Source organism: Salvelinus namaycush, chromosome 12 (genome assembly GCF_016432855.1).
Source record: "Salvelinus namaycush isolate Seneca chromosome 12, SaNama_1.0, whole genome shotgun sequence".
NCBI classification, from domain to species: Eukaryota; Metazoa; Chordata; class Actinopteri; order Salmoniformes; family Salmonidae; genus Salvelinus; species Salvelinus namaycush.
Window position 1 is genome coordinate 41,472,113 of NC_052318.1, and position 12,880 is coordinate 41,484,992.

The window sequence follows — 12,880 nt, forward strand, 5'->3', positions numbered from 1 at the left end:
CCAAATACTATTTTAGTGTATGTAAACTTCTGACCCACTGGGAATGTGATGAAAGAAATAAAAGCTGAAATAAATAATTCTCTCTACTATTATTCTGACATTTCACATTCTTAAAATAAAGTGGTAATCCTAACTGACCTAAAACAGGGACTTTTTACTAGGATTAAATGTCAGGAATTGTGAAAAACTGAGTTTAAATGTATTTGACTAACATGTATGTAAACTTCCAACTTCAACTGTAGTTCATGGATGTCAGGAAGCTTGGCCCCAGTGATGTACTGGGCCGTACACGCTACCCTCTGTAGCGCCTTACGGTCAGATGCCGAGCAGTTGCCATACCAGGTGGTGATGCAACCGGTCAGGATGCTCTCGATGGTGCAGCTGTAGAACTTTCTGAGGATCTGGGGACCCATGCCAAATCTGAGGGGGAAAAGGTGTTGTTCACAACTGCCTTGGAGTGTTTGGACCATGATAGTTTATTGATGACGTGGACACCAAAGAACTTAACTCTCGACCCGCTCCACTTCAGCCCTGTCGATGTTAATTCGGGGCCTGTTCGGCCCTCCTTTAACTATAATCCACGATCAGCTCCTTTGTCTTGCTCACACTGAGAGGTTGTTGTCCTGGCACCACACTGCCAGGTCTCTGACCTCTATATAGTCTGTCTCGTTGTTGTCGGTGATCAGCCCTTCCACTGTTGTGTCGTCAGCAAACTTAATGATGGTGTTGGAGTTATTTGACCACACAGTCGTGGGCGAACAGAGTACTGAAAGGAACTAAGTACTCACCCCTGAGGGGCCCCAGTGTTGAGGATCAGCGTGGCAGACGTGTTGTTGCCCACCCTTACCACCTGGGGGCGGCCCGTCTGTAAGTCCAGGATCCAGTTGCAGAGGGAGGTGTTTAGTCTCAGGGTCCTTAGCTTAGTGATGAGCTTCGTGGGCACTATGGTGTTGAACTCTGAGCTGTAGTCAATGTGATGAAAGAAATAAATCATTATCTCTACTATTATTCTGACATTTCACATTCTTAAATTAAAGTGGTGATCCTAACTGACCTAAGACAGGGAATTTTTACTCTGATTAAATGTCAGGAATTGTGAAAAACTGAGTTTAAATGTATTTGGCTAAGGTGTATGTAAACTTCCGACTTCAACTGTAGACAATGTGTCATTGTATTTGTGCTGACAGCATCTATAGATGCCTATTATTCTCTCTGTCCTGCCCTCTCTTTAACAGGCATATCTCTGGAGAATGTCTATGACTACAGTGAGTACTGGGAGGTTGCTCGCGGGCTCTATGCACCATTTGACTGTACAGCCACTATGAAGTCTGGCAATGCTGACGTGTATGAGAACGAGATCCCTGGAGGCCAGTACACCAACCTGCACTTCCAGGCTCACAGCATGGGCCTGGGACACAAGTTCAAGGAGGTGAAAAAGTCCTACACAGAGGCCAACAAGCTGCTGGGTGACCTCATCAAGGTGAGACAACCGGACTCCTGGTGTCCTTAACACTGGCCTCGTTTTCAGCAATTCAAATTAAGTGCTAAAACTCACATTCCTCATTCACGAATTGTCTTTTCAGATTCATAATTATCGCTCTTAAGGCGGATTTACAAAAGTATTCTTCTGATTTTGAAGAGAACTTCAGAATGAATTGCCCACTCAATTTGTTCCCTCACCTCCCTCCTTTCACTCTCTCTTAACTATGTGTGCGTGGGAGGGAGGCTCTACTGTCTCAAAGACAAAATAAAAAACGAAATGGGAATAAGTTTGCAGAAAGTGGAGCCATTAATCTCGCTGCAGCCTAAAGTCAGATCAACCAAGGAGCTTTGAGCAAAGCTTATCTGTTCTGTTCTCCATGCTTCTGTCTGATCTCTCCAATCAATGGCATCTTCTAGCGTTTGGTCTTGCCTTGCTGGTTTTCATTTCCTAGGGCTTAATTAAATGATCAGAGATAGTTGACTTTCTGTTCTTCTCCTCCTTCGTTTCCTTCGATGTCATATTGTCCATATCACAGGCACAGTGAGTCAGTGTCTGTTCGATAGTGGACACGCTTACTTCACTTTCATAACGCATATTTTTTTTTCTCTCCTCATTCTAACCCCTTTCGTTGTCTTGTCTTTTCACTGTTCCTACAGTTGGCTGCAAAAAAAATAATTCTCAAACAATTTTCATCTCGGTCTCCCTCCTTGACTCTACCACACTTCTGTTCACTTCCAATTTGCACGCCAGCTTGAGGTTCCAATGGTAAAACACAATAGTCTATGACCGATGGGCCGTAGCACCAGTAATGTTGTGGATAAAATCTTTCATCTCACTCCACCTCTCTCCTCTGCCCACTCTGTGTCTGTCTGCCTGCAGGTGACCCCCTCCTCTAAGATCGTGGGCGACCTGGCCCAGTTCATGGTGCAGAACTCTCTGACGAGGGCGGAGGTGGAGGAGAGGGCTGATGAGCTCTCCTTCCCCCTCTCTGTGGTGGAGTTCCTGCAGGGCCACATTGGCATCCCACATGGAGGCTTCCCTGAACCCTTCAGGTCCAAGGTAAAACACACTTCACAAATTCCCAATAAGTCTAACTTCCCTTAGGCCCAAGTTCTTTTCAGCCCCGCAACAACATTATTTTTAACACGCTGCTGGGATGATTCTGTATGGAGAACATGATGATTGTATGGAGAACATGTATTTTACACTGAACAAAAATATAAATGAAACATGTTTCATGAGCTGAAATAAAAGATCCCAGAAATGTTTCATACACATAGAAATCATATTTCTCTCAAATGTTGATCACAAATGTGTTTACATCCCTGTTACTGAGCATTTCTCCTTTGGAAAGATAATCCATCCACCTGAGAGGTGTGGCATATCAAGAAGCTGATTAAACCCCATGATCATTACACAGGTGCACCTTGTGCTGGGGACAATAAAAGGCCACTGTAAAATGTGCAGTTTTCTCTCAACACAATGCCACAGATGTCTCAAGTTTTGAAGGAGTGTGCAATTGCCAAGCTGACTGCGGAAATGTCCACTGGAGCTGTTGCCAGAGAATGTAATGTTCATTTCTATACCATAAGCCACCTCCATTTTAGAGAATTTGGCAGTATGTCCAACTGGCCTTACAACCGCAGACCACGTGTAACCACGCCAGCCCGGGAACTGCTCATCCGACTTCTTCACCTGCAGGATTGTCTGAGATCAACCACCTGAACAGTTGATGAAACTATGGGTTTGCACAACCGTCTCAGGGAAGCTCATCTGCGTGCTCGTCGTCTTCACCAGGGTCTTGACCTGACTGCAGTTCTGTGTCGTAACTGACTTCAGTGGGCAAATGCTCACCTACAATGACCACTGGCACGCTGGAGAAGTGTGCTCTTCACGGATTAATCCCGGTTTCAACTGTACCGGTCATATGGCAGATTGAGGACAGTGTGTATGGCGTTGTGTAGGCGAGCAGTTTGCTGATGTCAGCGTTCTGAACAGAGTGCCCCATGGTGGCGGTGGGGTTATGGTATGGGCAGGCATAAGCTGCGGACAACGAACACAATTGCATTTTATCGATGGCAATTTGAATGCACAGAGATAACGTGATGAGATCCTGAAGCCCATTTTCGTGCCATTTCCTCTGCCGCCATCACCTCATGTTTCAGCATGATGCACAGACCTACATTACCAGTCAAAAGTTTGGCCACACCTACTCATTCAAGTGTTTTTCTTTATTTTACTATTTTCTACATTGTAGAAAAATAGTGAAGAACTCAAAACTATGAAATAACACAGAATCATGTGGTAACCAAAAAAGTGTTAAACAAATCAAAATACATTTTAGATTATTCAAAGTAGCCACCCTTTGCCTTGATGACAGCTTTGCATTCTCTCAACCAGCTTCACCTGGAATGCTTTTCCCACAGTCTTGAAGGAGTTCCCACATATGCTGAGCACTTGTTGGCTCCTTTTCCTTCACTCTGGGGTCCAACTCATCCCAAACCATCTCAGTTGGGTTGAGGTTGTGTGATTTGTGGAGGCCAGGTCATATGATGCAGCACTCACTCACTCACCTTCTTGGTCAAATAGCCCTACACAGCCTGGAGGTGTGTTGGGTCATTATCCTAATGAAAAACAAATGATAGTCTCACTAAGGGCAAACCGGATGGGATGGCGTATCGCTGCAGAATGCTGTGGTAGCCATGCTGGTTAAGTGTGCCTTGAATTCCAAATATATCACAGACAGTGTCACCAGCAAAGCACCATCACACCTCCTCCATGCTTAACGGTGGGAACCACACATACGGAGATCATCCGATCACCTACTCTGCGTCTCACAAAGACACGGCGGTTGGAACCAAAAATCTCCAATTTGGAATCCTCATACCAAAGGACGGATTTCCACCGGTTTAATGTCCATTGCTTGTGTTTCTTGGCCCAAGCAAGTCTCTTCTTCTTATTGGTGTCCTTTAATAGTTGTTTCTTTGTAGAAATTTGACAATGAAGGTCTGATTCACGCTGTCTCCTCTGAACACTTGATGTTGAGATGTGTCTGTTACTTGAACTATAGTGGGGCAAAAAAGTATTTAGTCAGCCACCAATTGTGCAAGTTCTCCCACTTAAAAAGATGAGGCCTGTAATTTTCATCATAGGTACACTTCAACTATGACAGACAAAATAAGAAAAAAAAAATCCAGAAAATCACATTGTAGGATTTTTAATGAATTTATTTGCAAATTATGGTGGAAAATAAGTATTTGGTCAATAACAAAAGTTTCTCAATACTTTGTTATATACCCTTTGTTGGCAATGACAGAGGTCAAACGTTTTCTGTAAGTCTTCACAAGGTTTTCACACACTGTTGCTGGTATTTTGGCCCATTCCTCCATGCAGATCTCCTCTAGAGCAGTGATGTTTTGGGGCTGTTGCTGGGCAACACAGACTTTCAACTCCCTCCAAAGATTTTCTATGGGGTTGAGATCTGGAGACTGGCTAGGCCACTCCAGGACCTTGAAATGCTTCTTACGAAGCCACTCCTTCGTTGCCCGGGCGGTGTGTTTGGGACCATTGTCATGCTGAAAGACCCAGCCACGTTTCATCTTCAATGCCCTTGCTGATGGAAGGAGGTTTTCACTCAAAATCTCACGATACATGGCGCCATTCATTCTTTCCTTTACACAGATCAGTCGTCCTGGTCCCTTTGCAGAAAAACAGCCCCAAAGCACGATGTTTCCACCCCCATGCTTCACAGTAGGTATGGTGTTCTTTGGATGCAACTCAGCATTCTTTGTCCTCCAAACACGACGAGTTGAGTTTTTACCAAAAAGTTCTATTTTGGTTTCATCTGACCATATGACATTCTCCCAATCTTCTTCTGGATCATCCAAATGCTCTCTAGCAAACTTCAGACGGGCCTGGACATGTACTGGCTTAAGCAGGGGGACACGTCTGGCACTGCAGGATTTGAGTCCCTGGCGGCGTAGTGTGTTACTGATGGTAGGCTTTGTTATTTTGGTCCCAGCTCTCTGCAGGTTATTCACTAGGTGGTTCTGGGATTTTTGCTCACCGTTCTTGTGATCATTTGACTGGTACTGTATGTTGCGAGGATCTGTACAGAATTCCTGGAAACTGAGCATTTTCCAGTTCCTCCATGACCTGCATACTCACCAGACATGTCACCCGTTGAGCATGTTGGGAATGTTCTGGATCGACGTGTACGACAGCGCGTTCCATTCCCGCCAATATCCAGCATCTTCACACAGCCATTGAAGAGGAGTGGGACAACCTTCCACAGGGCTCAACCAACAGCCTGGTAAACTCTATGTGAAGAATATGCATGAGACAAAGGATGGTCACACCAGATACTGACTGGTTTTCTGATCCATGCCCCTACATTTTTTATTGAAGCTATCTGTATTTCCAGTCATGTGAAATACATAGATTAGGGCCTAATTCGTTTATTTTATTTACTGATTTCCTTATATGAACTGTAACAAAATAAATCATTGATTGTTGCATGTTGCGTATATATTTTTGTTCAGTGTTATCTGCCTTTTCACAGCCAACCATAATGGCAGGATTTGTATTCCCACAGACAGTATTAAATGGATTTAACATTAAGAGTACGGTTATTATGTTCCACTTACATTACAGTAGGTATTTTTATAGAGCTCAGAAAAGGTTGGTTTTATAACCCACTACGACAGGATCCCATTAAGTCATATAAATACTTTGTTTGAAAAGTTTGCCTGTTTTTGTCCCTCTACTGTCCTTGGAGATCTCGCACCATTTCATCTGTTTTAAATTTGAATAAATATGATTTATTTCCCATCTCTAAGAATCTCCACAATTACCCAGAAACATTTCCCCTGAAGCTCAGTTGTTTTCTACGATCAAATTTGTCCCTCACATCACCAGGGTACAATGCAGTTCCCCCTCTTGTTTTTTTCCACCCATCGAACGCATGGTTGCTCTTGTGTCATTTATTTTGCAGATCAGTTCAAACTTAAAAAGGCCACCTGCTTAGCATACATCATGTAGAACAAAGGAATGGAACAGCCATTATGGTGCAGCTATTTCTAATTTCCGACAGATGCCTAGCATTATCTATGTTAATTATTACAAATCGAAAGTATTTTGTCACATGCTCCGAATACAACAGGTATTACCATGAAATGCTTACTTACGAGCCCTTAACAATAATTCAGTTCAAGAAGTAGAGTTCAGAAAATATTTACTAAATGAACTAAAGTGAAAAAATAAAATAAAAATGAACACAAGAAAATTACATAACAATAACGAGGCTCTATACCAAGTCAATGTGCGGGGGTACAGGTTAGTCGAGGTAATTTGTACATGTAGGTAGGGGTAAAGTGACTATGCATAGATAATAAACAGCGAGTAACCGCAGTGTAAATACAAAGGGTGGCCATTTGATTAATTGTTCAGCAGTCTTAGGGCTTGGGGGTAGAAGCTGTTAAGGAGCCTTTTGATCCTAGATGCTCCGGTACCGCTTGCCGTGTGGTAGCACGGCAACTTTCTATGACTTGGGTGACAGGAGTCTTTGACAATAGTTTGGGGCCTTCCTCTGACACCGCCTAGTATATACAGTTGAAGTCAGAAGTTTACATACTTAGGTAGGAGTCATTACAACTAGTTTTTCAACTACTCCACAAATTTCTTGCTAACAAACTATAGTTTTGTTAAGTCGGTTAGGACATCTACTTTGTGCAAGACACAAGTCATTTTTCCAACAATTGTTTACAGACAAATTATTTCACTTATAATTCACTATCACAATTCCAGTGGCTCAGAAGTCTACATACACTAAGTTGACTGTGCCTTTAAACAGCATGGAAAATTCCAGAAAATTATGTCATGGCTTTAGAAGCTTCTGGCTAATTGACATAAGTTGAGTCAATTGGAGGTGTACCTGTGGATGTATTTCAAGGCCTAACTTCAAACTCAGTGCCTCTTTGCTTGACATCATGGGAAAATCAAAAGAAATCAGCCAAGACCTCAGAAAATAAATTGTAGTCTGGTTCATCCTTGGGATCAATTTCCAAACGCCTGAAGCTACCACGTTCATCTGTACAAACAATAGTACCCAAGTATAAACACCATGGGACCACGCAGCCATCATACCGCTCAGGAAGGAGACGCGTTCTGTCTCCTAGAGATGAACGTACTTTGGTGCGAAAAGTGCAAATCAATCCCAGAACAACAGCAAAGGACCTTGTGAAGATGCTGGAGGAAACGGGTACAAAGTATCTATATCCACAGTAAAATGAGTCCTATATCGACACTCAGCAAGGAAGAAGCCACTGCTCCATAACCGCCATAAAAAAAGCCAGACTACAGTTTGCAGCTGTACATGGGGACAAAGGTCGTACCTTTTGTAGAAATCTGATGAAACAAAAATAGAACTGTTTGGCCATAATGACCATTGTTATGTTTGGAGGGAAAAGGGGGAGGCTTGCAAGCCAAAGAACACCATCCCAAACGTGAAACACGGAAGTGGCAGCATCATGTTGTGGGGGTGCTTTGCTGCAGGAGGGACTAGTGCACTTCACAAAATAGATGGCATCATGAGGGAGGAGAATTATGTGGATATATTGAAGCAACATCTCAAGACATCAGTCAGGAAGTTAAAGCTTGGTCGCAAATGGGTCTTCCAAATGGACAATGACCCCCAAGCATACTTCCAAAGTTGTGGCAAAATGGCTTAAGGACAACAAAGCCCTGACCTCAATCCGATAGAAAATTTGTGGGCAGAACTGAAAAAGCATATGCGAGCAAGGAGGCCTACAAACCTGACTGTTACACCAGCTCTGTCAGGAGGAAGGGGCCAAAATTCACCCAACTTACTGGGTGAAGCTTGTGGAAGGCTAACTGAAACATTTGACTAAAGTTAAACAATTTAAAGGCAAAGCTACCAAATACTATTTTAGTGTATGTAAACTTCTGACCCACTGGGAATGTGATGAAAGAAATAAAAGCTGAAATAAATAATTCTCTACTATTATTCTGACATTTCACATTCTTAAAATAAAGTGGTAATCCTAACTGACCTAAAACAGGGACTTTTTACTAGGATTAAATGTCAGGAATTGTGAAAAACTGAGTTTAAATGTGTTTGGCTAACATGTATGTAAACTTTCAACTGTAGTTCCTGGATGTCAGGAAGCTTGGCCCCAGTGATGTACTGGGCCGTACACGCTACCCTCTGTAGCGCCTTACGGTCAGATGCCGAGCAGTTTCCATACCAAGTGGTGATGCAACCGGTCAGGATGCTCTCGATGGTGCAGCTGTAGAACTTTCTGAGGATCTGGGGACCCATGCCAAATCTGAGGGGGAAAAGGTGTTGTTCACAACTGCCTTGGAGTGTTTGGACCATGATAGTTTGTTGATGATGTGGACACCAAAGAACTTAACTCTCGACCTGCTCCTCTTCAGCCCTGTCGATGTTAATTCGGGGCCTGTTCGGCCCTCCTTTAACTATAATCCACGATCAGCTCCTTTGTCTTGCTCACACTGAGAGGTTGTTGTCCTGGCACCACACTGCCAGGTCTCTGACCTCTATATAGTCTGTCTCGTTGTTGTCGGTGATCAGCCCTTCCACTGTTGTGTCGTCAGCAAACTTAATGATGGTGTTGGAGTTATTTGACCACACAGTCGTGGGCGAACAGAGTACTGAAAGGAACTAAGTACTCACCCCTGAGGGGCCCCAGTGTTGAGGATCAGCGTGGCAGACGTGTTGTTGCCCACCCTTACCACCTGGGGGCGGCCCGTCTAAGTCCAGGATCCAGTTGCAGAGGGAGGTGTTTAGTCTCAGGGTCCTTAGCTTAGTGATGAGCTTTGTGGGCACTATGGTGTTGAACTCACAGCCTGTCATGAGGTATTCTACCTCAGGCGAGCAATACATCGAGACTTCTTTAATATTAGACATGGCGCACCAGGAGTTATTGACAAATAGACACACACCTCACCCCTCGTCTTACCAGACGTAGCTGCTCTGTCCTGCCGATGCACGGAGAAGCCAGCCAGCTCTGTTATCCATGTCGTCGTTCAGCCACGTCTCTGTGAAACACAAGATATTCGTTTCTAATATCCCGTTGGTAGGATAGTCTTAATCGTAGATTGTCCAGTTTGTTTTTCAATGATTGTACTTTGGCTAATAATACGGAGGGAAGTGGTGGTTTATCTACTCGTCAGCGAATTCTTACAAGGCACCTCGCCCTCCTCCCCCTTTTCCTCCATCTTTTCACGCTGATGACTGGGATTTGGGCCTTGTCTTGACAAAGCAGTATTGTATATCCTTCGCGTCGGACTCATTAAAGAAAAAATCTTCATCCAGTTTGAGGTGAGTAATCGCTGTTCTGATGTCCAGAAGTTATTTTCTGTCATAAGAGACGGTAGCAACAACATTATGTACAAAATGAGTTACAAACCATGCGAAAAAACAAACAAAATAACACAGTTGATTAGGAGCCCGTGAAACGACAGTCCTCCTCTCCGGCGCCATTATATCCACTCATGTTTGCTTGTAATGTTCAAACACTGCGTTATATTTTCAAGGGCTTGCTTTGATCTGAAAAAGCTAAACCGGTCTAAACTGTTTCTCATAATTATAATATCTCTGACGTCCTGTCATTCTAGCTCCCTTTGGCCTGTTAGTGGCTGACTTCTAACCTCTGCCTCCAGGTGCTGAAGAATATGCCACGGGTGGAGGGCCGCCCTGGTGCCTCTCTGCCCGCCATGGACTTCGAGGCCTTAGAGAAACAGTTGCGAGAGACACACGGAGATGACATTACTCCTGAGGATGTGATGTCAGCAGCCATGTACCCCAAGGTGTTCCAGGAATTCAAGGAGTTCACCCATCAGTTTGGCCCCGTGGACTGCCTCAACACACGCCTGTTCCTCGATGGACCCAAGATTGCTGAGGAGTTCGAGGTCAGTCTCACCATTTGTTTTCATTCATATTCTTTAAGTGGATGTGAAAGTGTGATTTAATTTGAAATGAACTTACTGATTGCAATATATTTGCCACTGTTCTGTTTTCCTCTGATCGCACTTTCTGTTTGTCCCTGTGTCTGTCAGGTGGAGTTGGAGCGAGGGAAGACCCTCCACATCAAAGCCCTGGCCCTGGGAGATCTCAACAAGGCTGGCCAGAGGGAGGTGTTCTTTGAGCTGAATGGAGCGCTCAGATCTGTCCTGGTCAAGGATACAGTGGCCATGAAGGTGCCGTACATACATTCACATTAGCTCTCAACACAATGTTCCATTCAATTCTTAAAACGCGTAACAAGTTCAAGCTATTCCCGCAAAATAGTTGCATATCATATCCACACCAATACTTATCTCAATAGACACGTGGTGCTCCTGCAAACTCACCAAGTGTACTCTCCCACCCACCCAGGAGATGCACTTCCACCCCAAGGCGCTGAAGGACGTGCGTGGCCAGGTGGGGGCGCCCATGCCTGGGAAGGTGGTGGAGATGAAGGTGAAGCAGGGCCAGACGGTGGAGAAGGGCCAGCCTCTGTGTGTGCTCAGCGCCATGAAGATGGAGACAGTGGTCAACTCTCCACTCTCCGGCACCGTGGTCAAGATTTACGTCAATGCCGACAGCAGCCTGGAGGGAGACGACCTAATCCTGGAGATCACCGAGTAGGACAGGAAAGGCCACCAGCAGGAACCATCACACATGCTAAAGTACAAGTCCAACTGTAGAAAAGACAGATATATTTTTGAAATTCTGGAAAATATATATAGTATGATTGTAATCAATTAACATTTTGTTTGTTTGTTTTCTTGTTGGAGAGCTTCCTATGATGTTTGCACTTGTGTGATATATGCGGTAATCCACTGTCACTTTAGAAACTAAAAAGTACAATCATTAACCATTAATCGTGACTAATCTGTAAGATTTCGTATTAACATATGAATGTTCATCAATGTACGTCATTCTCGAACGCGTTCCCGAAGAGTGAAATTGCTGAGGCTATGCCAATGAAAAAATGATTTTATTAATAAGTAGAAAGCAATTGATAAGCAGTTGACATTCAGGTATTTAATGTAATGTAAAATCTTGGCTTATCATGTTTTCAAATCCACAGAACACTTTAGGCCATCCCTGTACGAGCATCACCCGCCCTGATTTTGATCATTTGATATGTTTAAATATAAAAATGAAAGTTAACGTAAATGTAATAATATAGATGTTCAAGCATCTACTCTCAATGCATGTGTTCACTCATTGCGTTACTTTCACAAATTTTTCCCAGCCCGTTTTAAAATTAAACAAGCTTTTACAGTAAAATTCCTTACATTCAAAGGTCTTATTGAAGCATAAGTGACTCGGTTGACCAAAACTGTTCTTTTAGATATGGAACCTAAAAGACCATTATTATTTTTTTTTGACCAACTGCTTTGAATGCAAATATTCTTGATATTGATATTTTGGCAACTCGCTGGGACAGACTGGACTCTGGTTATATTTACAGATTGTAGGGGGTAGTTTCATGTGCTCTATCTGGGATAGTAGATTACTAAGGGGTTTGTTGTTTTTTTCGTTCATCCGTCCGCCCTCCCCCTCCCCCTCCCCCAATTGTAAACCTGAATAACCTATGACAAAATAATTGGGGCCAATTTTTTTTTTTTTTGTGTGTGTGGAGAGTAAATGGTAGGCTATATTTGAATGTTACTGCTGTGTATGGCATGACCTTAGAGTACATGCTGGTCAATTCCTGAGTGCTCTTGACGGATGTTAAATGTTTACAGATTCTCATTCTGTCACAACTGTCATGGTAATCACTTAGTGTGACCGTTTACATCTGTGGTGAGTGTGTTGATGATCACGAGCATTGGTTATGTAATTCAGTATTTGCAGTGCAAAGGGAAATGTGAAATGTTATTGATTTAAGATTTTTTTGACAAGTCAAAAATCTGCTTAGGCATGAGTAAAAAAAAAAAAAGTACTCACATTTTCTTGTCTCTTAGACTTGTTTAATAAAACCGGTGTTGTATCAAACCATTAATCCAATGTTTCTTAGACTCTTATAATGCCTGTATGTGAAACATAAGACTTAAGCCTACTATACAACAATTTATCCTGGTAACTTACTAGCGACATGGGTACTGTGCATAAAATATTTTCTAAGGCAAATAGGAGACTATATATAGAGAAAACAAGTATTAGTGCGCTTTATATGCAGATGTACAGGTAACTGACAAAATAAAGGAGACAGTAACATAGTGTCTTAATAGGGCGTTGGGCCACCATGAGCCAGAACAGCTTTAATGCTCCTTGGCATACATTCTACACGTTTCTGGAACTCTTTTGGAATAATGCGACACCATTCTTCCATGGGGAAAATTCCATAATTTGGTGTTTTGTTG

General features: G+C 43.1%; 1 protein-coding gene across 1 annotated transcript in view; it reads left to right on the top strand.

Moving 5' to 3' along the window:
• The window catches only part of LOC120057232 (pyruvate carboxylase, mitochondrial-like), a 95,841-nt gene extending 83,322 nt beyond the window's left edge, over positions 1–12,519 (top strand). Inside the window, exons 17-21 of the mRNA XM_039005767.1 lie at positions 1,236–1,480; positions 2,363–2,542; positions 10,187–10,435; positions 10,583–10,723; positions 10,902–12,519. Of these exons, the coding sequence (XP_038861695.1) occupies positions 1,236–1,480; positions 2,363–2,542; positions 10,187–10,435; positions 10,583–10,723; positions 10,902–11,153 (1,067 nt within the window). The 3' untranslated portion in view covers positions 11,154–12,519. The remainder of the gene's footprint in view (positions 1–1,235; positions 1,481–2,362; positions 2,543–10,186; positions 10,436–10,582; positions 10,724–10,901) is intronic.
• The last annotated feature ends 361 nt before the right edge of the window (positions 12,520–12,880 follow it).